A 27,969-nucleotide genomic window follows, 5' to 3' on the forward strand; every position below is an offset into this window, starting at 1 on the left:
AGAAAGAAAAAATAAATGCAGATTCTCTTCTAAAATGCAAATGTCACCTTAAATTTACTATAGTTTGTGGTTCAATCCAGTAAGTACTTTTGAGGATCTACTCTGATCCCAGCTCTTAAGAGATATGACAAGCAAGAAATCGCTGCTCTAAGGAATGACTCCTTGTCCCTCTTTCAAAACCGCCTTCATCCGATGCCAGCCACAGTGACGCCAGGGCTGCCACCCCTGATTGGCCTGGTTGGTCAGGCTAGTGCTAAGGAATGGTCCCTGCTCATTCCTGGAGGACAACTGTCATCCCCTGTACCAAGTACCGGCCACTGGCTGTCTCTGCTGCCATCTGGATGCAGTGTTGCTGAGGGAGGGGTGGCCCCCGAGAATAATCCGCCTAACTCCTCCCTTCCACCCCTCTTCTCCGCCTCACCAAATCTCTCCCTCTGCCTTCTCCTGCATTCTTTACCCCTATCCCCAGGAAACACGAAGGGGTGGAGAGCTGGGCAGGGCTGTTAACTCAACGGTGGTGGTGACTGTGCTTTCGGTTTCCTTTCTAAATTTGACTGGATATAGTTGAGAAAGAGGTAAGGGCTTGAACGCAAGTTGCTTTGTGTTGTTGGCAGAGCAGCCTTCTTCCCTCTCCAGTTTGATTCTGCAGTTTTTTATTCTCACTTAAAAAAGAAACAGGAAGGCCAGGCATGGTGGCTCACGCCTGTATCCTGGCACTCTGGGAGGCCGAGGTGGGTGGCTTGCCCTGAGCTCAGGGGCTCGAGACCAGCCTGAGCCAGAGCGAGACCCCGTCTCTACAAAACATAGCCGGGCATTGTAGTCCCTGCCTGTAGTCCCAGCTACTTGGGAGGTTGAGGCAAGAGAATCGCTTAAGCCCAAGAGTTTGAGGTTGCTGTGAACTATGATGCTGCAGCACTCTACCGAGGGCCACAAAGTGAGACCGTCTCAATAAAAAGAAAGAAAGAAAGAAAGAAAGAAAAGAAAAAAATAACCTTCAAACTAAGACAACTGAAAGCCAGTTGACAGCAAAATTTTAAAAAAGAAAGAAACAGGAAGCCTCAGTGTGAAAGCATTTGCCCTTTCCAGTAAATCACTCCCTGGACGGCCAGCGCCCACCACACCCACTGGCTGATGTCTTCACCTACTGTACCAGAGGGTGCATCGCTGCTAAAAGATAACTTGGTCTTCAGTGTTAATGTTTAAGGTTAATGTTAAGTCTGAAAACAGAATATTTTCCATTCATTTCTCATGTTTTCTGTTACTTGACAATGACTTCTCTGTGCATGCTTTTATTTACTTACCTACCAGTTGTTTTGTTTCATTTCTAGAATTTTACTGTTTTTTTCTAATTACAATATCATGGCAAAAATATGAGAAAAATAGAAACATTTCTAAAACTGAAAATAAAGAGTATCGGCTCGGCGCCTGTAGCTCAGTCGTTAGGTGCTGGCCACATGCACCGAGCTGGCAGGTTTGAACTTGGTCCGAGGCCTGCTAAACAATGACAACAACAAAAAACAAACAAAAAATAGCCAGGCATTATGGCGGCACCTGTCGTCCCAGTTACTTGGGAGGCTGAGGGAAGAGAATCGCTTAAGCCCAAGAGTTGGAGGTTGCTGTGAGCTGTGATGCCACAACACTCTACTGAGGGCAACACAGTGAGACTCTGTCTCAAAAAAAAAAAAAAAAGATAAGAAAAGAAAGATTATCTACATGTACCCTGTAAAGACCTACAACTATCTGTGCCATAATTAAAAGTAAGTAAGAAATATATATTTTTTTACAAATAAAGATTGTATAATCCCACCACTACGTGACACCTTGGTATGTATTTGTCAAGACTTCCTGTGCATATGGTCACACGCACAGTTGTTTTAAAGATTATCTTGGGTTCATTTTTATCTCAACCACCTTTTCTCATTTGTAATATTGTAGACTTCTTTCTATATTAATAAATGTAAATCTTTTGCATAATTTTTAATAATTGGATAGTTTCCGTTGTAGGGGTATAAACTACATTTTATTTTTTTTTAACTGCATTTTATTTAACTAGTTTTCTGCTGATACAAGAGTTAGGTTAACATCCTGAAAATTATTTCTCTGTATATATTCCTCTGTTCTCTTTTAATAAATTCTTGCTGGGATTAGAGGGTCAAGGTTGCAAAGTGCCCTTGGGAAAAGCTGCCCTAGTTGAGGCTCCCAGCCTGTTTCCATATCCTCACACCCAGCTATGTCCAGTTGGAAGGCCAAACGCTGGGGCAGTTATCCTGGTAGCTGCAGGAGGTGTGGGCTGGCTATCCTGCACTGAAGGTCCCCAAAGCCCCTGTGGTCCACGAGACGTGTGTGACCTGGGGCCTCAGGGAAGCTCCTGCCTCTCTGGATGTCAGCCGTCTCTCTTGCATACCTTGCTGCTGGCTAGTTTTTGCAGGAAGACTTCCCAGTAAGCACACTGACCAAAGCAGGAGGGTTTTTATCAGTAGTCCTGCCCTCAGGCTGAACCCTCTTGCTGACACAGGGACATCCTCTCTCCGTCCTAAGTCTCGAGTGATGCCCTAAGTGCCCCACGTTCCTGCTCCTGTCAATGCAGTCAGGACAGCCCTAAGTCCTTGCCTGTCCCCGGCTATCGGCAGTGCCTCTCTCAGAACACCTCTCCCACCTCCTTACCGCTCTTCCTCTGCCAGAAAAAAAATGCAAATGAAAACTGTTGGTGATGATACTGGAAAGAAAGTGTCACTGCATGCTCTTGTTTCTGCACCTGCGAAGCGGAAGGGGGGGGACGTCGTGCCTGGGGCGGCACAGGAGGACCGCGTCCCTGCCTGCTCCCCTCCTCCTCCACCTCCTCAGCCCCTCACCCTGACCTTGGCCACAAGGCTCTTGCTTCCACACCCCAACCCTGCAGCCCCGCCACCTCTGCTCTGTCACCCCAGGCACTTTGCCTTGAGGATGAGGAGCAGGGTGAGGGGTGGCCTGGGTGGGGACAGTCATTGCCAGCAGTGTCCACAGAGAAAGGGGGATGTATTTTTGCCCAGACATAGGTTAGAGGGAATGGCATGGCCTTTCAGCAGTGTGAGCATCAGGAAACAGATTGGGAAGAGGTCCGTGGTGAAGGACGTCCCTGTGCCAGGCTCTCAGTGTGGCCTGTTCTCTCATAGTGCCTATCTCCACCTCCGCTGTTGGGCTCGTCGTGGTGATCGCAGTCATCCTGCTGATGTGTCACATGATCAGATCAAGGTGAGTAGCACAGGAGACGTGAGTGGCCAGAGGAAAGCGCCAGTTCATGCTGGTCCCAGGTGCTCCCTTGTCCCACAGTCTGTCTACCAAAGGCCAACCCAGAAGGAAGATGGCACCAAATGCCTGAGGTGGCGAATGTGTAACGGCGTCCGTCCTCCCCGTGACATGTCCTGTGCTCATTAAATACGGACGTGGTTTCTCAGAAATACCCTCACTAGTGTCAGCCTTGATTTTTGTGTTTATTGTAGTCAAAATTCTGCATCTCGGCCTTTTTGGTAAGACTGTTTCTGCCACTTGCTGACATTTCAGCTTTTATTTTTTTAATTTTAGGCATTTTTGTCATTCCTTGCTTAAAGCCTGAAATGGCATATCAGCTTTAACTTTGCGTTCCTACAGTTAGTAGCTGGCGTTTCCGCATTCCCATAGTGAGGGGGGGGCTCTGAATCCCGCCCCGCCCCCCGTTATTCCATGAATGGATGTCATGTTTGTTAAACTAAAGTCTTTCTTGAGTTATAAAATATTCTTTCCTAAATATCATATCAATTTAAAAACTATATGACTCCGTGAGCCTAGTTTTGACTAAAGGAACCTTCCATGAGACGCTGCTGAAAAGCCAGGCTGGGAACCAGTATCTGCACCTTCACGTAACCCTTCAAAAGCCGTTCAAACTCCCTCACCCGACAAAAAACGCCATCAACCTCATAGACAGTTGAAAAATTAACAAAGGCGATATAGTACTCAAAAATTTGAAAAGAAATCCGAAAATGCCAAATGTTGACAAAACAGAAAACAACTTTTAACGAAATTTTCAAAAATACCATTGTAACGGAAGAATTTCACATAAAATGTCAAATTTGATGCTGTATTTTTAAGAGGTTATAATGACGAAATATATTCATCGAATATATTCCAAAAGGACTGACATACTATCTGTCTTATGAATACATTAAAATAAATTCCTAAAAATTATTTCTAAATTTGGTGTATATAGGCAATAAATATGTTAGTGAGAGGAAAATACCATTGTTGACTGGCTAGTTTTAAAAATATACATCAGGCTCAGTGCCTATAGCTCAACAGCTAGGGTGCCAGCCACATACACTGGGCTGGAGGGTTCAAATCCAGCCCGAGCCTGCCAAATAATGACAACTACAACCAAAAAATAGCCAGGCATTGTGGCAGGTGCCTATAGTCCTACCTACTCAGGAGGCTGAGAAAAGAGAATCACTTAAGCCCAAAAGTTTGAAATTACTGTGAGCTATGATGCCATAGCACTCTACCAAGGGTGACATAGTGAGACTCTGTCTCAAAAAAATAAATAAATAAAATAAAAAATTCATCAATATATCTTTAAGAGGAATTAGTAAATTTGATGAGTGTTGATTACTTGGTCATTTGGTGAATTAATTCTTTCCATAAATTGAGGTTTCTGTAAATGGGTTATTGGATAATTTGCCATTCACCAAATTGGCGTTTAGCACATTATTTCCAGTGAACTGGTGTACAGTTCTGATTCATAGTTTAGCTTTTACTCCAAGGAGCTCAAACATCTTACTTTAAAATGGCCTCAAACACCCAGATGCCCAGGCCTCAACCCCACAGCAGCTTGAGGCAGACAGAATGTCTGAGGGCTCTGCCCATCCACCGCCATGTTACTTGGGAGCTGATTCATCCATTTTTCTGTGTGTTTATTTAACACTTACTAAGTGCTAAGAGCTGTTTTAAAGGCACCAGGAATCCTAAATCATTCTTTTTTTTTTTTTTTAAGAGACAGAGTTTCACTTTGTTGCCCTTGGTAGAGTGCTATGGTGTCATAGCTCACAGCAACCTCCAGCTCTTGGGCTTAGGCAATTCTCCTGCCTCAGCCTCCTGAGTAGCTGGGACTACAGGTATACCCATTATAGCGCCTGGCTATTTTTTGTTACAGTTTGGCTGGGGTCGGGTTCGAACCTGCCACCATCAGTATATGGGCCCAGTGCCCTACTCACTGAGCCACAGGCACCGCCCCCAAATCATTCTTATTAGGATGATTAAGTCTGGTCTGGCCAGGCTCCTGATCATTCTTGCCTCACTCGTGTGTTAGAACATGCTTTAGGGAGAGGTTTGGCAGAGCCAGGTGTTGGGGGTGAGTTGCTCCCACGCATTGGTAAATCGTTGGTGGATCCCAAACAGGATTTAGGCAGCTAGGCCTTCTCCACCTCTGAAGATAAGGCCTCTGTTTGCTAACATGATCCACATGGTGCTGGGCACACTGTTTAGTACGAAGTTCCACTGACTCGTGGGCGACCCGCTCCTCTTTTCAAAGCCTATGAATCATCTCCTTTGCAGGCAAACTCCGCGGCGGCACAGTGTTGAAATGCAAACCGTGGAAGCTCTGCCAATGACCAAAAGCACAGAGGAAGACGGGGAAACCGGTCCACACAGCCTCTGAAACGCAGGGAGACCAGCCCGCCTACGTCTGGGAGGAGCCCCCTCCACATTAGCTGCAGAGGAGGAGAAGACAGGCAGGGGGTGGCAGTAGGAACACGCTCACCTAGACAGTCAGACACCTCTGGTGTGATCTCCCCAGCTATGCCCGGCCCAGGCGCCGCCTGGGTGAGCAAGAAGGTTCTCCACTGTTCAGACGGATGCCACCTGTGCACCTGCCCAGCACAGGGGATGGCTTCCCAAGGTTCAAGAAGCTGAAGCTCCCCGGGGAGAGACTGAAGGCTCCAGGGCAGGTTTTATTTCAGTGCGACATGTATTCAGAACAGCTATCGAGGTTGTAAAACCTTGGTTTACAGAGAAAAGTAACATATGTGCACCAGGCTCTCAGTCAGTTCAGAAGCCCCTCCCAGCTTGGGAGCTGTCTGCAGGGAAGAGCCAGGCATTGGAGCGCGCACCCTGCCCCCCACCACTGTGTCCAGCTGTCCCGTGTGTGCTGAAGGGGAGCCAGAGAGGCAGGGGAGACTCTGAGCCCAGGGAATCTAGATCCAAGGGTCAGAAAGAACAGAAGGGAAGTCACTGACACTTCGGATACATACGCCTTTATATTTATACCCCCTTCTCTACTGTATCCACATGTTGAATGTGACTTGCATTTTGCAATTGTGCCTTGTGAAAACAAAATAAAATATCTATTTTCAATATTTAAAAAATGCACTGAGAGAATCACCAAGGAGAAATGTTCCACAAAGAAATAAAGAGGAGAAATCAGGAAACCAGAGCCCACCGTGACCGGGCCAGTCGGGTCTCCTTCTGGAAGCAGAGACAGTCTTGCCTGATGCTGGCTCAGACCACAGTTTTGGGGCATTTCCAACAGAATTTCCACATGAAGAGAAGCAACATGATTTATTCCATGCAGTGGCAGGGTCTGGCCCAGCTGTGCGTGTGCTGTCCCTTCCCTTCCTCTGCCTTCTCTTTTTCTTTCTTTGCTGTTTTGACATTTATTTCTAAAGCCATAGGCCCTAACCCACCTCCTCAGTTTACAGATTAGAAAACCGAGGACGGAGAAGTTGAGCTGCCCATGGCCACGGAGCTCAGTTGATGGCAGAGCTTGATCAGAACTTGGGGGGGGGGGAGTAGGAAGGGGTTGTGGTTGGTGGGGCTGCCCCTACCCTGCACAACTTCCCCTCATACACCCAGGGGGAGGGGAAGCCCCTAAGAGCACTTGGCAGGTACAGCGTAGGCTCGGCACCCAATTAATGCCAATTCTGACTTCTGCAAGTTGTCAGTTTAGGTGATTTCATCAAAGTCAAAGGAAGCTTCTCCACGTGGCTGCTTGGGCTTCCTCCCAGCATGGTGGTCTTGGGCTAGTCAGAAAGACTGAAAGACAGAAACTGCCAGACTGCTGAAAACCTAGGCTAAAAAGAGGTACGCATCACTTCTGCGGCATTCTGTCCAAAGCAAGTCACAAGGCCAGCCCAGATTCAAGGGGAAGGGGCACAACAAAAAGCAAGGAAGGGGGCACCCAGTTTGATGCCCCTTCTCTTGCATTGGGAGCTTTCCTATCTATCCTCTATAAACTATCGCTTTTGCTTTAAAAAAAAAAAAAAAAAAAAAAGAGGGAACGGGTGGCTGGAAGCCCTATTTGGCCACCAGGAAAGTGAAATTCACCCTTCAATCCTCAGCACTCAGGGAATGCCGTAACAGCGAGCAGAGGAGTGAATGGAATGGCCCAGGACTCTAGAGTCCATCTTTTTAGTTTTTATCTAGAAATAGAAAAAGTACACAGGACTCCAAAGGATTTGAAAGTTCTGCAGCTGTTAAGCCTTCAGCCTAGGTGTCTTCACCTGTCCATGAATCTTTTGCATTCACACTTTTGCATTCTTCCCTCATTTTCCTGCCCTCTGCGGCATTTTTTATGTAGCCAGGATTTTCCTTGATCAAGAGACGAGACTCTTTTACTTTCCTGTTTTCATGCCCTCCTCTAGATTAGGGAGAACAGGGCCCGGGAGACACACTTAGATGCCCTTACCCGTTTTCATGCCCTCCTCTAGACTAGGGAGAACAGGGCCTGGGAGACACACTTAGATACCCTTACCCGTTTTCATGCCCTCCTCTAGATTGGGGAGAACAGGGCCCGGGAGACACACTTAGATGCCCTTACCCGTTTTCAGCTGCCCACTCCTCTGTCTTCCTCAGGGATCTTTTCCTCCTGCCCAAGATGGCCTCCTCTTGGGCCCGGAATTTGAAAACCTGGAGTCACCTGGTTTGTTTACCATGAGGCCGCACCCCTTTGTGGCAGGCCCAGCCCCGCTCACCTCATGCTGCCAGGCACACACCGGAGCTCCGGGTGGGAACACTGTCCCAGGACTTTTGAGTAGCAGGCTGTGCATTTCTGGGGCGTCTACTTTACACTCCCCCCGAGTCCACCCATGCCAGTTTTCTTGTTCTCAGCTTTCTGGGACCCAACAGCTGCTCCTCTGCAGTTTGGAGGACCCCTGTGGTCTGGGCATCTCACTGCCCACCAGCACAGGGGGCGACACGCCCTTCCCTGCCCCCCCAACCCCAGGCATGGGCAGACATCTGGGCTTGGCCACAGAGCCTCACCCAGACTCAGAAGCTGCTAGACATGGAGTGAATGAGGCACGACAGGGTTCATGGGGCAGAGCCCAGTGAGGCGGAAGTATGGAAACAAGGCTGCTTTGCTTCTGACTCGTTTTCCGCACCTCATCCTCCAATTCCCTGTGACTCTGTGAGCCACAATGTCCTTTCAATACATTTCCTTTTTTTTTTGAGACAGAGCCTCAAGCTGTCGCCCTGGGTAGAGTGCCGTGGCATCACAGCTCACAGCAACCTCCAACTCCTGGGTTCAATCACTTCTCCCACCTCAGCCTCCCAAGTAGCTGGGACCACAGGCGCCCGCCACAATACCCAGCTATTTTTTGGTTGCAGCCATCATTGTTGTTTGTGGGGCGGGGCTGGATTCAAACCCACCAGCTCAGGTGTATGTGGCTGGCACCTTAGCCAGTTGAGCCACAGGCACCAAGCCCAAGTTGAAAAAAAAAATTTTTTTTGAGACAGAGTCTCAAGCTGTTGCCCTGGGTAGTACTGTGGCATCTACATTTTCCTTTTATAATAGATTTTGTTTTCATTACTTGTCCCTGAATAATTCCTAGCTGACAGGCAGTTTGGCACCTGGAGTGGGCCCTGCATATCACAGGGGGAAAGGGGTCTGCAGGGGCATCTACCTGTCTGCCTGGGAGAAGGCAGGAGAGAGTGACCACTCTGCTGGTCCTTGGGTGGGAGCAAGGCAGCCTGGGACACACAGTTATAACTGAGTTCCCAGGAAGGTTCCTGTCATGGCAAGCCTGCTGGATGCCCAGCCCTGGCCTCTTCCCGGGTCAGGCCCATGCCAAAGCCCGGCCCCTGTGTCATTCCTTCACCATCCTCACGACCCCTAGCCCACCCTTCAAGAGCCAGCTCCAGATTATCTCCTCAGGAACACTAACTACTCACAAGTACAACTGTCTCCAAGCCTCACCACATGGATCACCTGCTCCGTTAACAGAGTACCTGCTAGACATGCCTGGTGCAGTGAGAATACAGGACTTAGCCTGGTAGCTGCCTAACGTCCATCTAGGATGAGGCAGTGTCCATCTATGTAGCTTGTCTCTACTGTGAGGGTGACCAACCACATGTGACCTTTCTCCCAAAGGCATGAGGTTGCATGAGACACTGGCAAGTGTGTCTCCATCTAGAAAACAGCAGTGCTAACACTTAAGACCCGGCTGGTACTTACCCTCAAGAAGACATATCAAAACAAGTGTAGAACGAAACCTGACCCTACAGGTCAGTGGACTACACAAGGCGTGTGACTTGAGTCTAGGCAGAAGTCACTGGGAGGGCTGGATGCTGCAGGAGCACTGATGGAGTGGGAAGGGTGGGTGGAATTTAGGTAACAGTGAGGGAGGGGTCTGCCTGGGGGGCCACACAGGCGAAGTGCAAACTGGAAAGTGAGCAGCAAGTTCAGGAAGGTGAGGGGTGCAGCCGTGGGCCCTCGGAATAGCCAGGCAGAGCCAGGGGAGGAAGCTGGCTCTCTCCTGAGGACAGCCCAGTAACTAGGGATTGCCCATGCCTGAAACAAGAGCAGAGGTTACAGGACAAACCCTGCTTCACCCAGCCACCCCCTCTAGTATGTGTCCTCCTCGGGACATGATGCTTCTTTTTCTAGAAGGCTGTTTCCTCAGTCCTCCGGGTGGAAAGCCAAAGCCCAATCCCAAAAGGACATGCTCTCCAAAACCTGGCTGAGGTAACACAAGCCAGAGGCTGCCCAGGTGTCTCCAGGGCTACCCGGCTGCTAGTGGCCATGCTGTTCCCAAATGCTCTAGGAAGCTGGGGAGGCTTCAGAGACACATAAGGGCCTAAGGACAGAATGTAGGGAGTGCTGGCCCATCCTAAAAAACCACAGCAGCTCAATTTTTTTGTTTGGGGTGGGGGGGACAGAGCCTCACTCTGTCACCCTTGGTGGAATGCCATGGTGTCACAGCTCACTGCAACCTCAAATTCCTGGGCTCAAGGGATCCTTCTGCCTCAAGCCTCCCAAGTAGCTGGGACTACAGGTGCCTGCCATAACTCCTGTCTAGTTTTTCTATTTTTAGTAGAGACAGGGTTTCACTCTTGCTCAGACTGGTCTTCAACTCCTAGGTTCAAGGGATCGTCCTACCTTGGCCTCTGAGAGTGCTAGGATTACAGGCATAAGGCATCAGACCCAGCCAAGCACACTTTTTAATCGTAAGCAAAATCTCATTTGAAGAGTTCCATGGCTAAGGACATCTGGAAGCTATGTTTTTAAAAAAAAAAAAACATGATTGTTTTGAAGAGTTCTAATTCCAACTCTGCATGGTGGTAGTGGACACACCCTGGGTTTGAGGATTGAACTTGGGTCTCCCCTGTGTGGTGCTGAGAGCTCTGTGCTGCCAGCCCAGCCCAGACTCTTCAGAGGCTCTGATGCATGTCTTTCTGTACAAGTGACAGACACAGCCAGAGTAAGGTATAGAGAGCAGCCAAGGCTGCAGCTCTGAAGCCCACATCAGAGGGCTTCCTGGGGAGCCGGAATGAAGGAAACACAGGCCGAGGTGGGGACAGGCCCATAGGAGCCAGAGGCAGGGAAGAGGTCAAGAGCTATGGCAAGTCTGTGACACTGTTGCTGGAAACGCCACCTGTCTCTAGCCTACCTCTCAGACCAGGACACAGAACACAAAATACACAAGACTCCTGGTGGGGAGAAACATGGAACACCACTTCCTGGGCTTTCCTGGTGACCCACTTCCAGGGTGGACGACCCCCCGACCCCGGGGCCTGCTGTCCACTTTAGTGTTTGCTGTCTGGGGCGGGGACTGGAAAGCTCGACTCCCGGCCAGTTCCCAGGTGCTGTTGCTGCTTCTCTGGAGACCACACTCTTGAGAACCGCCCTTCTGTGCATCTGGTGGCCCCCACACCAGGCCCCAAGTGCCTTGGCCAGCCCAAAAAGTGTGCTTGGCTGGGTGTGATGCACCATTGCCTGTTAAGAGGACAATCGTTGACAACATGCCAAACTATACCTGGGATGATCTTTTTTTTCTTTTTTTGCAGTTTTTGGCCAGGGCTGGGTTTGAACCCACCACCTCTGGCATATGGGTGCCAGCGCCCTACTTCTTTGAGCACAGGCACTGCCCTGAGATTATCTTTTAAAAAGAAGCTTGTGGACTCTGCCTGGTTTGGCTCAGAAACTGACAGGGTAAATTCTCTGAGTGACGCCCTGCGGACCCCCGTCTGCTGGCCATGAGCATCCTGAAACTGCTGAACGGCAAAAAAATTTCAAATGCCATACCCTAGGACATGTACACGATGTATTTTCAGTGGTGTTTTCTGTAAAAGTGTGTAACTTTGTTACACATCCTTCCTCCCAGCACCCTGAGCCCAGCACCCTGAGCCCAGCACCAGGTACCGATGTCCTGCATCTCCTCTGCTGACCACCCCCTAAGCCAGCCACTGCCACGTTCCCTCTCCACAGGCCAAGTGTAGCCACGGGCACTCTGCACTCGTCTTGCTATGCATTCCGTGGCCTCCCTGTAAGGACAAAAGCACACGCTACATCGTACACAGGTAATCCCCACGGCCCCCGTCTGCTTCTGATGCACGATCACTAACTGTCTCAGACTCCTCGGACTCGGCTTGGCAAGTCAAGGGAATAGAGGCAGAGCTGCTGAAAGAGATGGAGAGAGAGAGAGCTGGAGAAGGTTCAGGACCGTGTGGAAGCTGACACCGCGCAGTGCCACACCAGTGCTACAATACCTGTTTAATTGAAATCTTGTAATAAAAGTTTAAATACATAAAATGTTTTTGTTTTTTTTTTTTATCAAAAGAACATCTCCCACTTGCCCAGCCTGATGTGTACAGAGGACAGGCCGGCGGGAACTGGCTATCTGTGGGGAACGGAGAAATGGCAGGTCCCACACTGGTTGGCTTCTTCTTCCTCAGCAAAGCTCTATGAGTGGCCCCCGAGTCCCGGGGCAGGCACTGCAGCCCACGCTGGCTCTTCAGCACGCGGACCGGTGGCGAGCTCCGAGCTCAGCCTCAGAAGACGAGGAAGAGCAGGGCCTCATGCCTGGGCAGCACGAGGTTCTCCACCGTGCGCTCCATGGCGTGCACCTGCTCGGGGGACGCGGTCAGGAACGCCAAGGGCCCGATGCGCTGCTCGGCGCATGAGTGGCACAGGTAGCCGCCCCTGTTCTCCTTCCTGTTGCTCTGCAGCGACAGGTGAGACAGACAGATAAGGGACAATCAAAGAACAGGACTTTCCACCAAGACGCGCTGAATTATTGTCATAGCTGCCCAGGAACAATGCGTAAAGACTCTGGTGTCCAATTTTCAGATACATGTGAACCCTCTGAGGTAACGCTTCCCACAGCACTGACCTATGATGGACTCATTGCTACCAATCTCCCTAAGAGCAGAAACCACAATCTACCCAGTCGAGATGAAGAACCAGGAGATGCTGAACTGGGCCCTCCAGGGGAGCAGCTCTCCCCTCCAGTGTGTGAGCACAGACTCCCACAACTGAGTTAGCACTGCCTGGCCTGTCCCCTGCCCTCTGAACCCCAGGCATACCCTTTACCCTCATGCCTAATGTAGAAGAAGCCCTTCATCTCCCTCAACCACAACCCAGAAAAGCACACGGCCCACAGGCAAGAGAAAGCAAACAAGGGGGTTACGCTGGGGGCCACTCACATAGGTGATGGGCAGCTTCCTCATGGTGAGGGCAGTGTCCACTGGGATGGCGTTGCTGCACTGCCCCACACAGCAGCGGACCACTCCTGTTTTCAACACACTGCTGGTCAGTTCTGCTTGCAAGAAGTATTCCTGGGGAGGAAAGAGAGAGAGGGAGTAACAGTGATGCCTCTGCTACCTCTACCTGAACCTCCATCAGCAATGGGCTGCAAATACTCTTCTAAGTCCCAGAAAAGCACAGCTGCCCCTTGCCCCCTTCGGCTTTTAGTCCCTGCCTCCAGAGCTTATGGCAATACAACTGGCTTCTTGGTAAAATTCAATATAAAAAAAAAGATTTAATGGATAAACGTGAAACTGCTGCCTCCAACAATACTTGAGGTTTCATCATATTTTAACCCGTCCCCAGCTGAATCATTAGAGAGTGACATGCACATTCTCTGTGTGACCCAGTTAGGGGCACAGAGAGCCTTAGCAATCTTGCCCAAACCAACCCTGCACACGTCTGCCTTCCCATGCAGCTGGCTGTGCCACTGGGCCAGTCACCTAACCTAGCTAAGCCTCCCTCGGGCTGCTCCTCTACCAAACGCAGATAACAGGGCACCTGCTGGTGGTACTGTGGCTGCTGCTGAGGAAGAAACACTACAGACCCTGGTGGCACATGCTCGCGCCCGGCACATGGCGAGCACCTCAATACACCTCCTGGGCTGCGACACCACGGGATAGGACGCCGTGGAGGCAGCGACCTCCTGGGCTGTGACACCACGGGACAGGGCACTGTGGAGGCAGTGACCTCCTGGGCTGTGACACCACGGGAAAGGGCACTGTGGAGGCGGTGACCTCCTGGGCTGCGACACCACGGGACAGGGCTGGAGGCAGTGACATCCTGGGCTGTGACACCACGGGACAGGGCTGGAGGCAGTGACCCCCCAGCTGTGACACCACGGGACAGGGCTGGAGGCAGTGACCTCCTGGGCTGTGACACCACAGGACAGGGCGCCGTGGAGGCAGTGACCTCCTGGGCTGCGACACCACAGGGCAGGGCTGGAGGCAGTGACTTCCTGGGCTGCAACACCACAGGACAGGACTGGAAGCAGTGACCTCCTGGGCTGTGACACCACAGGACAGGGCTGGAGGCAGTGACCTCCTGGGCTGCGACACCACGGGACAGGGCGCCGTGGAGGCAGTGACCTCCTGGGCTGTGACGCCACAGGACAGGGAGGTGTGGCTTCGCACCACCCTGAGAACTCCTCCTTATGCTGCAGGCAGTGGGCCACCAATGTGTGCCACCCGGGGCCTCTGCTTTCAAGGTCTCTGGACCATGACCGGCTATGGATCTAGTTTCTCTACAGTCTGAGGCCCACGTGCTGATACAGCTGGTCTTCACTCTTGAAGGACCTGTCTACCTACTACAGAAAACAGGAAAAACATACACACTCAAGTTCCAGCCAACGGGTACTGACAACCAGCAGTCTGTTTTGTTTTGTTTTTTTTTTAAACATAAAACTATTTTGTTGAAGGCCCCCAGACTGTCATCCCCATGTCAGCACTGTGATCTGGGCACAGCTTCCCACCCTAGTCACACAGTGCTTTGCTCTCACATCCCTTAGGTGAGTGTCACACGGTGGGTTCCCTCTCAGCTTGCTGCTCGCTCTTAAGTCTCTCAAGTGCCGTCTGGTACTCGGCCACATCACTCTCTCAATGCGTTCACCCCTCCCGGTGGTGTGGACACTCACTGTGTTTCCACACCACGTCCAACAACACGGCCATGAACATGGTTGCACACGTCTCCCTGCCCGTGCACACTCCGGGCTCCAAGGGGCTCCAAACGCATTAGACCCACTTCCCATTGCAGTTCTCTACACATGCCCATAAGTGATGGGAATAAAGCTTTCACAAACTACTATTTACCTTTACGTGCAACGTATTCTGCTTTCTCTTAGATTTTATGCCGTTTCACTTTATGTAAAGCTCTTTGTAACCCACCAAATTAATCTCATAAACCACAAATGAACCACAGCCGCCCCTGTGCTGTGCCACCCTGCGTTGTGACACGGCACTCTAATGAAAAAAAAAAAAAAAAAAGAATCTGAGCTCTTGGAGCCTGATGGCTGTCTCTGAACACCCAGAGTAACTTCAGCCATGTCAGAGTTTCCTCACTTCCTCAAAACTTAAAGAAACACATAACCGCCCCCCACCCCCCGAAAAAAAAGCTTCTGGTGATGAGCTTGGCCATCAGAGGAAAAGGAAGCTGCTTGCCCCACTCCATCTGTAGAGAGATGGAGTGGCTGCTGATTCCAAGCAGGGAACGATGGCTGACCTGTCACCACTCCCAGCGTGTGCCACGCTCTCACCCACACACCAGCATCTTCAGCACGGCTTCCCTTCTGAGAAGAGGCCAGACTCAACACTTCTGAAAAAAGATGTCCCCAGATTCATTCACAGGCTGTGATGGGGGGGGGGAAAGGCAGAAGTGCTTCATAGGCCTTAAAACATCTGTTCCCACAAGCAGGCAATTTTTCTGGGCATCCTCAGAGTGATGCTGTGGGCAGAAAGATGTTTCCCTGCCGGGTCTCAGGAAGGGGGAAGTATTTCTCCAGACTCTGCATTCTTTTCTGCCACAAGGAAAATGTAAAATGTACGCAGCCCCAACTGAAAATCTCCCAATTAGCTTTAAAAAGCCTATCCACTCTCAAACATGCCACTGGTAAGACTAGTCTAAAGTGATACCATCTCTGTGAAGAGTTTGGCAACATCTAGAAAAATCACATTCCTATTTATCTTTACCCAGCAATTCCATTTCTAGAAATACACCAAGATGCAGAAACAGAAAATCATGTATAAGGTTATGTATGGTGGCATCATTATTGACAGCAAAAGACGAGACCTGGCCCGATGTCGACCAGGGAGAGGGAGGGCCTATGTCGGTCATGGTGCGTCCACACAAACACTGCCCAGCTGTACGGGGAACGAGGAGGCTTTATGAGGTGATAAGAGATTTCCACACGTGCTTCTAAGCGACAAAGCGAAGTACACGGCAGTATACCACGGCTGCTACATGCCTCACCCCTGAGAGAGAGCAGGGCAATGTGGCACTGTCAATAAACCATCCTGCTATACAAAATCTTTTGTTTTGGAGACAGCTAAGGAAGAAAGAGTACTTACATTAAACTGTGCATTAAGGGATAGGTTTAAGGATTAAGTATCTTGAGTGCAGGGAAAAAGGGACTAAATAGTAACTGTTAGCTCGAATTTCTGTTCTAGGCCAGGCACGGTGCCTCACGCCTATAATCCCAGAACTTTGGGAGGCTTCGGTGGGAGGAGGGCTTGAGGCCAAGAGTTCAAGCTTCAGTGAGCTGTGATCACCCAACTGAACTCCTGCCTCAGCAACAGACAGAGACTCCATCCCTGCCCCCCAAAAAAGGTCTGTTCCTGTTTCTGATAGAGTTGAAAGACTAAATGTTTATATTCTAGCTGTGAAAGGGATAAAATCAACAAAAGGAAGTTAAGAGAGAGGAATGAATGTGGTTTGGGGGAGAAGCGAAGCATGAGTGCGAACCAGGCACTCAATGCATCTCAGCCGGGGGCCCGAACACGCACCCCCTCATGAACGCACCCCTCTGGGAAGCCTGCTGGGGGCAGCTGCAGCAGCCATTTCCAGAGGGACAAGAAGGATGTCTAGAAGCAGAAACGTTCTTACCATTTTTTCCCCTAAGAGTGCTGAGAATTGAGCAAGGAAGAAATTAGGAAATGTGTGTGGTATGAACGTAGCTGATGTTTTAAACAGAAGCATTTAGATCAAATTAGGAAAGAGCTTAGAAAAGGACGTTTTTGTTCCTTCTTGCACCAGAAATCGGCCTCTGCAGCTCAGGAAGCCTTCCTCGTCCCACCCCCCCCCCAGACACCTGCGCTTCTGACCTCAGGCTGGGCCCTCATGCAGACCAAGACAGACTTTTAAATGCTGCCCAAGTGGCTCACGCTCCCGGCCTCTTACCCCAGCCAGAGTCAGAATGTTCTCCAGCGACTTGGTCATGACGAGGCGTTTCTTGGCACGAGTCACCGCGACATACAGCAGATTCCATTCATCCTCAGAAAATGACTCTGAGGAAAGCAGAGGGGGATCCACTCAAAAGCAGGCTCACAAAACTTACGCCCTGTTTACTGTCCCTCACCCATCCCCCCACAAAAAACACAAAAGATTTGCTGCCTGTTTATATAAAATGTTCCTACAAAGGCCAATTCCAAAAACAAACTAAAGCCTAGCAGATCAATGGCATAAACACTGTGTTCCACGCAGTCCTGCTGTGTGAACACTGGCCTTGCATTAGCTGTTTCCTACAGCTGAGATGTGCCCTATGGATATTTACCTTCCTTATCCCAGTTCCTTATCCCTCAGGACAAGCCTGTGAGGCCTATGGGGAAATGGAGCTTTAAAGGGGTTAAGTCGCTAGTGTGAACAAGACCACAGCTCATCAAGGCCAGGGACTGAGGCTGGGCATAGTGGCTCACAACTGTAATCCTAGCACTCTGGGAGGCTGAGGTGGGTGGATTGTTTGAGCAAGAGCTAGACCCCCTCTCTAAACACTAGCCAGGTGCCTATAGTCCCAGCTACTTTGGAGGCTGAGACGAGAGGATCATTTGAGCCCAGGAGTTGGAGGTTGCTGTGAGCTATGACACCACAGCACTCTACTGAGGGTGACAAAGTGAGACTCTGTCTCAAAAAAAAAGAAAAAAAAAAAAGAAAGTACAGGGACTGGACCCAAGTCTGCTTGTGTCTCAGGTCGACACTTGTCCCATCTCCTCAGGCCACGTCCAGTCTGGACTCGGTGGCTCACGCGTATAACCCCAGCATGCTGGGAAGCCGAGGCAGGTGGATCACTTGAACTCAGGAGTTCCAGACCAGCCAGAACAAAAGCAAGACCCTGTCTCTACTAAAAATAGAAAAACTAGCCAAGCATTGTGTCGGGCACCTACAGTCCCAGCTACTCACGAGGCTGAGACAGAAGGATCTCTTGAGCCCACCCACTACTGAAATCAGAGGCCCAGCCTCCTTACCGACTCGGAAGTGGGGAAGCTGGGGCAGGTTATGCCTGGCACAAGGCACTTTCACGAAGTCATCCAGAACATGGACAGTATCAAACTCCAAGCCTTTGGCTTTGTGCACAGTGCCCAGAATGTACTCTAGAATAAAACACGGCACAGGTCACACAGCAGCTTCTCAGGGCAAGAAATGGAAGAACAAAACAAGGCACGTGTCCTGCGTGATTAAAACTGCACCTCAACTTTCCTGCCTAAGTGCAGCTTTGTGGGGAAAGGAGGCCAGAGGAAACTACATTCGAAACAGAAAGAGAAAGAAAAAGAAAGAGGGGGAAAGTAGAAAATTATTAACAGTTGCAGGAGTGGGTGCTGCTCAGAATCATGTCCCTGAGGCCAAAGGGACTTTACGTGCCCCCTGCATTCCACATGTAAGGGACAGGGCCGGGAGCAGGTGTATGGCTCACCCAGAGTTACACATGACAGAGCTGGGCCTGGAAAAACCCCACTCAGAACAGAGAGTCCTGAGTAAGCACAAGCTGTTCCCCTTTCTCTCAAAGGACACCACCACCCTTGGTCACACACAGACACTTCACCAAGGCAAGAGGCAGCTCCTGGTGGGAAGGTAAGAGCCACCCGCTTCTTACCTGCAAAGTCCAAGTCTTCAATATGACACTTCTGTATCCTTTCCACCAGCTCCGGGATCCTGATGTTATACTTTTCGACGACTGCGATCTTCGCTTCCAGCTCTTTGTCCTCGGCAGCGGTCACGTACCTCTTGAAGCCACTAAAGCCTTCTTTGTGCATCCATCTTCTGATGAATTTGTCCTTAATGACGAGGTTTCCTACGGAGAATACACACCCAGGTTAACGCAACACAGGTGACACTCGCAGGGGCAGCAGCAGCCGAGCAGGCTCTGCCAGTAGCAGGACAGCTGGTGGTCTGGAAGCCGGAGGCCCAGGGACAGTCCCAGGCAAGTCACTAACTCATGCATGTACCTGGCCCAGGCAGCATGGTGGTCGCTCCACCTCCCTGAGGACCGAGAACCCTGGCTCGGAGCCTCACCTACTTCACAGGGATAACAGGGAAAGAAAAACACTACAGAACCCTTAGGAACTATCACTCAGGGCCCCATGGGAGGGTCAATGTGCAAGCCACCCATCAGACAGAGGGGGTGAGGGATAGCAAACCACATGAAAACCAAACTCCTGGGAGAAGCGGGGCGAAATCTGTTAGTATCTCGGAAGACAGGAGGCCTCAGGCACTCCGTCTCCATGGGAAAGGGCCCAGCTACTCGCTCCCCCTTACCACTTGGAGCCGGCCCTCCCTCTCCTGCCCCAACACCCAAGCACGTCCCGCTGCTGACCACGGCAGGCAGGCACTCACGTTTCTTCCGCTCTTCCTCTGGCTGAAGGAGGATCCAAATATCAATGATTCTGTCCAATCCAAATGATTTAATCCCCTGAAAAAGGTTTGTGGTAGGGGTTTTGTCTTGTAGTTGACATTTTAACAAAGCAAACTATACTGAATGCAGGAATGGGATTTTAGAATGAGATGGTTTCTTTTTTTTTTTTTTTTTAGATGGAGCCTCAAGCTGTCCCCCTGGGTAGAGTGCCATGGCATCACAGCTCACAGCAACCTCCAACTCCTGGGCTCAAGCGAGTCTCCTGCCTCAGCCTCCCAAGTAGCTGGGACTACAGGCGCCCGCCACAACGCCTGGCCATTTTTTGGTTGCAGCTGTCATTGTTGTTTGGCGGGCCCGGGCTGGGGATTCGAACCTGCCACCTTAGGTGTATGTGGCTGGCGCCTTAGCCGGTTGAGCCACAGGCGCCGAGCCGGATGAGATGGTTTCTTAGAAGTGAATCTCAAATCACACCCAAAGCATTAAGAGCAATTAGGAAACTTCATCAAGCACAAAGCACTGGGCTACCTGGTGCCTGAAAACTCAGGAAGATCAAAGTCTGAGTTTTGGCTGCCACCCCCAACTCTTCCTATGTTTTAAAGAAAGACAAGGCCAGCTTGACACCTATAGCAGTGGTTACGGCGTCAGTTACCTGCACCAAGGCTGGCGAGTTTGAACCCAGCCCAGCCAGCTAAACAAAAATAACAACTGTAACAACAAAAAGAAATAGCCATGCATTGTGGCAGGCACCTGCAATCCCAGCTACTTAGGAGGCTGAGGCAAGAGAATCACTTAAGCCCAAGAATTTGGGGTTGCTGTGAGCTGTGATGCCACGGCACTCTATCGAGGGCAATATAGGGAAACTTGGTCTATAAAATATAAAATAAAACAAAGGCAACTCCACCATCCATAGAAGGGCAAGTTAAGTCTACCTTCCAGGAATATAAGATGCCTGCAAAGAATACGAAATGGCACCTGAACACACAGTGCTGCTGTGAGTATCACCTGTTTCCAGTGAGCTGAGAACTAGAGCAGAGCTCTAGGCCCAGGGCACTCTGGTTTTAACAGGTCAGCCCAGGGAGGTGCAGCCCAGCCGACCTAACAGTGCTACTGAGAAGCACCTGCTGAGCTCCAGGCCCAGCACACATGACTCACGGGACAAGGCTCCACACACTAGGGGCCTGCCACCTTGTCAGAGGGACACAGAGACTGAGGCCAGAAGCTGTGGCTCACTCCTGCAGTTCCAACACTCCGGGAGGCCGAGGCAGGAAGAACACCTGAGCTCCACAATTTGAGAGCAGCCTGAGCAAGAGCGAGGCCCCATCTCTACTAAAAATAGAGTAGCCGGATGTAGGGGCACAAGTCTGTAGTCCCAGTTACTCCAGAGGCTGAGGCAAGAGAATCACTTGAGTTCAGGAATTTCAAGTTGCTGTGAATTATGATTCCACTGCTCTCCAAGCTGGGGTGACAGAACAAGACTCTGTCTCAAAAAAAATTTTTTTAAATTAATTTCCATCCAAAGGGATGGAACCATGACAGTATCCATCATAATTCACAACCAGATGTATGATCACATATGATATGACACTCACCACAGGTGGATATGAGAGAAGGGAACGGCTTACTTCATAGTGTGCCCAGCAAAGGTGACATCCCCAAAATACTACTTTCTCACAATAACAAATATGGCTAAATTATGCTGTATCTACTAGATAAAATATTATAAGGTCATTGAAGTAGCAATGAAAGAAAGTAGCTTATGTGTTCAGAGAAAAATAGCACATTTTTTTGCACACTATCGTTGTAATTATGCAAAAACAGACTATAAAGCTAAGACAAAAATAATTGGCAAAAATGAAATTATTATATAAAATAGTGGGATTATGTGGGGTGCTTGTAGTTTCTAAAATTTCTATATTTCCAAAAATACATTTATATAATCTTTACAATAAAAAGAGGAAACACAAAACATATTTTGACCATGATTCAAAGTAAGCCTAGAAAATATTTTCCCACAAATGAGTATCTTTTACTTATATAACTTTATTTCAGAGTTTAAAATGCCATCAGTGTACTCTTTGATGAGTACAGGTAAAGGAAAACATCCTTTTAATCTCAGAGATGGACAGAAGGGAGCACACAGAAGTTGTGGCTCGCCTCAACCCACATGAAGTCAGTGACAGAGTCAGATCTGGGCCCCAGGTCTCAGCTCCATGTGTGATCAGCTAAGCTGCCCTCACACTGATGGACGACACACACCCAGAAAAGCTTCAGGCAGCCTCGTCTGCAACACCAAGGCATTCATTTTTACAGAGTGGGGGAAAAGGTCCACAGTCCTCACTAGGTCTGCTTCATGGAAAGGTTCCATTAGCCCAAAAAGAGTGGCCTCAGAGAGAGACTTCAGTCACGGCACAGCCTGGTGAACAGAGCCAGCGCCCCAACACACCCTTGCACAGTGACCTCAGAGAAGGTACATGTGTTTCTTGGAGTGCAAAGCTACCAACAAAAACCTCCTCTCACCCCAATCAGATGTATCCTTGATGGCACTTCTCCTTCGGTCACTCGTACAGCCTCATCGAACACATTGGCATTGGTCCGTGACAGTAGGGCCACCTGCCCCTTTGTGTCACCTCTGATGCTACCTTTGGAGACAGAACACAAACTCTAGGGCAAATCAAAATAAAGAGGAAAATTAATTTGTGTAACAAATACAGGAGGAGTGACTGAGAGCCTTACTCTGATGGTTTCCTCCAACCAGAGTCTTTTTCCTCACTCTCTTGCAAACGTCCAAGATAGTAGCTCCCACATAAGCGATCTCCACTCCAAATCTAAAACTCTGTCGGAAAACAAGGGAACAAAAGCGGTCAGCAACCTGCCCTGACACACCTGGGCACACCATCACTGCCAAGACCTGGCCTTGCCAAACCCAACAGCTTACTTACTCCTGACCTGGCCAACTCGGGAAAGGAGTTTCAGAAGCTTACTGTCAAGACCCTGCACCACATGGACAGGCTTTATTTTCCCTAATACCAACAGTAAACTTGTCTTTTTTTTTTTTTTTTGAGACAGAGTCTCACTATGTTGCCCTCGGTAGAGTGCCGTGGCATCACAGCTCACAACCACCTCAAACTCTGGGGCTTAAGTGATTCTCTTGCTCTAGCCTCCCAAGTAGCTGGAACTATAGGCATCTGCCACAACACCCAGCTATTTTTTTATTGCAGTTGTCATTGTTGTTTAGCAAGCCCAGGCTGGGTTTGAACCAGCCTGCCTCAGTGTAGGCCCAACCACTGAGCTATAGGCGCCGAGACAACAGCAAACTTTTCTTGTAAGCAAATCTATCCTTTTTACCAAATCCAATCCAGTGAAATTTAAATTACACAAAAGATTAAGAGAGGGTAGGGAGGGGTTTTCCCCTTACCTTTGAGACCCCTTGAACATCAACTTTAAAATCACTGGCCTGCACTTGCTGGCCACAAGCAGAATCATTGCAACCTGACCATTCCCTCCACAGCGTCCACCCCAACTCATGCTATTTTCTGCCTAGAACTCTTTTTCCTCCGTCAAAATCATTTCCGACCCTCCAAACCTCAGCCCAAGACCCTATACCTCCTGGACCTCTCTGGCTGAAAGACGCCCTTCTTCTCCCAGCTCGTGGCACTTACTGCCTCTCTCCCGCATCCCTATTTTCAGGCAGTCAGGTTCTGTGTGAGTGGTGAATAGCAATAACAAAAACACTACTCTGTTGCTATAAAACTCTCCTGAATGGACTGCAACCAAGATGACAAAACAAACCTCCACAAGCCCGTGAGAGACAGATCTGGCTGACTGAACCGAGGGCGGGGAGAGACATTCCCTTTTGCAAATAATTCATAAATATCCTGCAACACGTGCTCCATGACAGCGGGCTGACTCTAGAACTTCCTTCCAAAGCACACAAGGGCTGAATCAGCCAGGTGATCAAGGTCAACAGTGACGGTCACGACCTACACCGACTGGGGGTGCCCCTGGTACGGGGTGACGGAAACACCACTTCTCATCTGTGGTCTTCCTCCCAGAACCCGAGTCTACCCAGTAGGAAAAACATAAGGCAAATGCCAGGACAGGGCATACTGCAAAACAAAGTATGCGGCCAGGCCTCAAAACTGTCAAAGACATAAAAAACAGAGTCTGGGAAACTATCACAGCCAAGCAGAGCCTAAGGAGACATGGTCACATGTGATGTGGCACAGGAATGGATCCTGGAGTAGCAAAAGGTATTATTTGAAAATTAAGCCAGGCATGGTAGTTCACACCTGTAATCCCAGCAATCTGTGAGGCCAAAGCGGAAGGATCATTTGAGGCCGTAAGTTCCACATCAAACTAAGCAACATACAAGACCCTGTCGCTACGAAAAAAATAAAACATTAGCTGGGCATGCAGGTGGTGGTGCCCGTAGTTCCAGTTACTCAGGAGGCCTAGGTAGGAGGATCACTTGAGCCCAGGAGCTCAAGGTTGTAGAGAGCTGCGATCATCCCACTGCACTCCAACCTGGGTGACAGAGCAAGATCCTGTCCTTTAAAAAAAAGTTAAAGCACAAAAAACAAAACTTAGGAAATATGAATGAACCCTGGACTTTAGTTTGTAATAATGTATCAAGGTCAGGCGCAGTGGCTCATGCCTATAATTCTAGCACTTGGGAGGCCAAGGTGGGATTGTCTAAGACCAGCCTGAGCCAGAAAGAGACCCTGTCTCTAAAAATAGCCGGGCGTTGTGGTGGGCGCCTACAATCCCAGCTACTTGGGAGGCTGAGGCAAGAGAATCGCTTGAGCCCAAGAGTTTGAAGTTGCTGTGCGCTGTGACACCACTGCACTCTACTGAGGATGACAAAGTGAGACTGTCTCAAAAAACATAATAATAATAGTATTAATAGTAATGATGTATCATTTCTGGTTCATTATTTGTGGCCAGCGTTCCACACTAATGCAAGACATTACTAAGAACTAAGGACAAGGTATATTAGAATGCTCCCCTCAATTTTTCAATAAATCTTGCTGTCCTAAAAAAATATTGTCCATTAAAAGAAAGAAACTACTCTGAGGGTGGCACCTGTGACTCAGTGGGTAGGGCGCCAGCCCCATATACTGAGGGTGGAAGATTCAAACCCAGCCCCAGCCAAACTGCAACAAAAAAATTGCCAGGTGTTGTGGCGGGCGCCTGTAGTGCCAGCTGCTCAGGAGGCTGAGGCAAGAGAATCGTGTAGGCCCAGGAGTTGGAGGTTGCAGTGAACTGTGTGATGCCACGGCACTCTACCAAGGGCGATAAAGTGAGACTCTGTCTCTACAAAAAAAAAAAAAGAAAGAAAGAAAAAGAAACTACTCTGAACTGAGGCCACTGTAAATAACCATTGCAGACAGAAATGACGGAAGAGTCACAGGAAAGTCCACAGAACGTTCAATGACAAAACAGAGCATGATTTATACTTTATTGCAGGTGACACACACTAGATCCTCCACCTAGAAGCAAGTGTCTTCAAGACAGTGGCTTTCAAACTGCTGGCCTTAGGATGCTTCACATTCAAAAACTACTGAGGTAGCCGGGCAGCACCTGTGGCTCAGTGAGTAGCACGCCAGCCCCATATACTTAGGGTGACAGGTTCAAACCTGCCCTGGCGAAACTACAATAACAACAAAAAATAGCCGGGCATTCTGGCGGGTGCCTGTAGTCCCAGCTACTTGGGAGGCTGAGGCAGGAGAATCACTTAAGCGCAAGAGTTTGAGGTTGCTGTGAACTGTGATGTCATAGCACTCTACTGAGGGCAACACAGTGAGTCTCTGTCTCAAAAAAAAGAAAAAATTACTGAAGCCTCATAAGAGCTTTTATTTACGTGAGCTTTATCTACCTACCTACCTATATATATCATATTAGAAATTTTAATTCATTTAAAAATAATGTGCCACTTACATGATAGCATAAAGAATACAGCTTCTGAAACATAACTACAGTTACCAGAACAAAAAAAATTTAACACAAAGAGTGGCACCGTTTTACCTCTTTGCAAAGCTCTACAGTGCCTGGCTTAGTGGAAGGCAGCTGCATCCTTCCAGCTGAGGTCCTGGACACACATTTGCATCCAGTCTGCTGTGACACAGTGTCTGGGCTGAAGTGTGTGAAGAAAATTCAGCCTCACTGTGCAGACAGGAGTTTGCCAAAATTCTAATTTGACTTGAAAGCAAAAATGTTACCTCTGACAACAAACGCTGTTAGTCATTTTCTTTGAAGTTACAGCTCATTTCATTTACCTTTGAAAATATGCCAAGACCCCAATCTGAACAACCAGTGCTGGTCTGAAATTGGCCTATCTGGCCCAAGTGGGGCTCATGGCTCGGCTGACACAGTGCTCTTCCTCACACAACTGTCCTGCACGTAGCAACCATGGAACGGCCTGACTACAGGTCCCTAGAAGGCACTGCTGGGAGGCAAGGATGTGCTGTGTCCTGTGGGCCCAGCGCCTTGCCCTGCACAATCCCCGGGGGACATACTGCCACCCTCAGACACGGCGAGACCTCTCACCTGTGTGAGATAGAAGACGTGAGTGTGGGGCACTGTGAACAAAGCGTTGACAGCACCCCGGAAGGTATAGATCTGCTGGTGCGGGTCCCCCACAAAGATCTTCCCACACGGCTGGGACAGAACGATGTTCATGATCGCTGTGAGCAACGAGAGAGAGAGTGAGAGACGCCAGGGCTCCGACCCACTCAGCAACAAGGGTGAGAATGCTTTCGCTACCCAAGCCGGGGACACTGGGCGGCAAAGCTGCCTTTCCCTACAAGACACGCACACACGCATCAAAATAAGCAATTTATATAGACAGTAAAAATAACAGTTTTAGGTCTAAGAATACAATTATTTCCAGTCATGGAGAAATGAGTCAGTATAAGAAATTACAGAGGCAGAAATGAAGTTAGTCAAATGTCTTCTAATATTGTAACACAACACCCAAAACCGAATGACAATGTCACACTGATGATACTGTCTGGGCACCATGAGCCACTGAGAGACAACACAAATTTTTCACTCTAAATTGACTCTGTTCCCACAGAGCATGAGATCAGGTCCCCATCACGACCCACACAGGTGCACAAACACTGAAATCCTAAGTCACACAAGAAGGATCAGTTGCTCCTCATCTTTATCACAAGTGAGAGACTTATTGCAGGGTCCTCTTCAGTAATTGCGATGCTGTTTCTACACCTAAGACTATGATGACCAGAACAGCTCATCACCTGGGGTGCAGTCTTGGGCCTCGTCCACGAAGATGGCATCGTAAGAGGCCAACAGAGGCTTGCTTAGCTGCCAGAGTTTCAGGTAGCCTGGAAGAGGGAGAGACACAAGTCACTACTATGGGAAAGCAGTCCCACGGGACAGACACCCACGCCCAGAGCTCGCCTACCGTCATGCGTCATCTGGTAAGCCTCTTCTGTGCCCTCCCCCAGCTTCCGCATATTGTCCCAGAGGCGGCTGGCTTCAAGGACGCCATTCTGGAAAGCAAAGGATACTGTACCCATAGTTGAAGTCCCTACCATCACACCTTCACCTCCCAGACAGCAGTGGGGGCAGAGGGGCCATCACAGAGGGTGAGCGGCACCTCCCCAGCCTGGGCACACCACAGAGGGTCCTGAGAGCTACGAGGTGAGGAAGCAGCTGGGGCCAGGCTGAGCCCCAACTGGGTGAACCAGAAAAGGCTGGAACACGTGTCTACACTCACGACTGATACTTAACTCACAAAGAGAGTATGGAAAAGACTTGATAAAAATAAGAAATAGCTTTCCCACTAGCAAAACTGATTCTACAGAACCAATAACCAAAAAAATTATAAAAGGGAGTCTAGTCTTCAGATAAAAGCAGACTCTAGGTTTAGAAGCAGCCATATCCAGCTCTGACTTGCCCTGGGCAGGCCATTCCACGTCGGCGTGTCCTCTGTTACCCAGGAGAACCACTCTGAGGATTAATGAGGCCTCTAAGGGATCCTCAGGCGAGAAGACACCAGCCAGGGCCCAGCTATGCTGCGAGCCGCAGCCTCCCTGCCATCTTTACTAACTGCAAGAGGCTCTAAAGAAATGGAAGACAGAATACCCTGTCCCGTACCACCTGCCTTCCTAGGAAACCCTCTCATCTCCAGGTCCCTAATACCTAAGACAGGTGGGTGCTCACCAGTTTTTCACTCTGTTCCACCATGACCCATACCACCTGCCTTCCTAGGAAACCCTCTCATCTCCAGGTCCCTAATACTTAAGGCAGGTGGGTGCTCACCAGTTTTTCACTCTGTTCCACCCTGTCCGGTACCACCTGCCTTCCTAGGGAAACCCTCTCATCTCCAGGTCCCTAATACTTAAGGCAGGTGGGTGCTCACCAGTTTTTCACTCTGTTCCACCCTGTCCCGTACCACCTGCCTTCCTAGGGAAACCTTCTCATCTCCAGGTCCCTAATACCTAAGACAGGGGGGTGCTCACCAGTTTTTCACTCTGTTCCACCCTGTCCCGTACCACCTGCCTTCCTAGGGAAACCCTCTCATCTCCAGGTCCCTAATACCTAAGACAGGGGGGTGCTCACCAGTTTTTCACTCTGTTCCACC

General features: G+C 49.5%; 2 protein-coding genes across 5 annotated transcripts in view; one reads left to right on the top strand and one right to left on the bottom strand.

Moving 5' to 3' along the window:
* Window positions 1-6,359, top strand: part of IL15RA (interleukin 15 receptor subunit alpha) — a 29,084-nt gene extending 22,725 nt beyond the window's left edge. The window contains exons 6-7 of the mRNA XM_023511392.1: window positions 3,153-3,231; window positions 5,560-6,359. Coding sequence (XP_023367160.1) covers window positions 3,153-3,231; window positions 5,560-5,662 — 182 coding nt within the window. The 3' untranslated portion in view covers window positions 5,663-6,359. The remainder of the gene's footprint in view (window positions 1-3,152; window positions 3,232-5,559) is intronic.
* A 5,614-nt stretch (window positions 6,360-11,973) lies between these two features.
* Window positions 11,974-27,969, bottom strand: part of FBXO18 (F-box protein, helicase, 18) — a 45,433-nt gene continuing 29,437 nt past the window's right edge. For all 4 annotated transcript variants that reach the window (XM_012803336.1, XM_023511394.1, XM_023511395.1 and 1 more), the window contains 11 exons: window positions 26,788-26,875; window positions 26,621-26,707; window positions 25,908-26,044; window positions 22,095-22,194; window positions 21,879-22,000; window positions 19,343-19,418; window positions 18,603-18,800; window positions 17,977-18,102; window positions 16,916-17,022; window positions 12,925-13,056; window positions 11,974-12,441 (listed from right to left, as the gene is read on the bottom strand). In XM_012803336.1, the coding sequence (XP_012658790.1) occupies window positions 12,271-12,441; window positions 12,925-13,056; window positions 16,916-17,022; window positions 17,977-18,102; window positions 18,603-18,800; window positions 19,343-19,418; window positions 21,879-22,000; window positions 22,095-22,194; window positions 25,908-26,044; window positions 26,621-26,707; window positions 26,788-26,875 (1,344 nt within the window). In that variant the 3' untranslated portion in view covers window positions 11,974-12,270. The remainder of the gene's footprint in view (window positions 12,442-12,924; window positions 13,057-16,915; window positions 17,023-17,976; window positions 18,103-18,602; window positions 18,801-19,342; window positions 19,419-21,878; window positions 22,001-22,094; window positions 22,195-25,907; window positions 26,045-26,620; window positions 26,708-26,787; window positions 26,876-27,969) is intronic.

Source organism: Otolemur garnettii, unplaced genomic scaffold, assembly GCF_000181295.1.
Source record: "Otolemur garnettii isolate 467f Iridium unplaced genomic scaffold, OtoGar3 scaffold00019, whole genome shotgun sequence".
NCBI classification, from domain to species: Eukaryota; Metazoa; Chordata; class Mammalia; order Primates; family Galagidae; genus Otolemur; species Otolemur garnettii.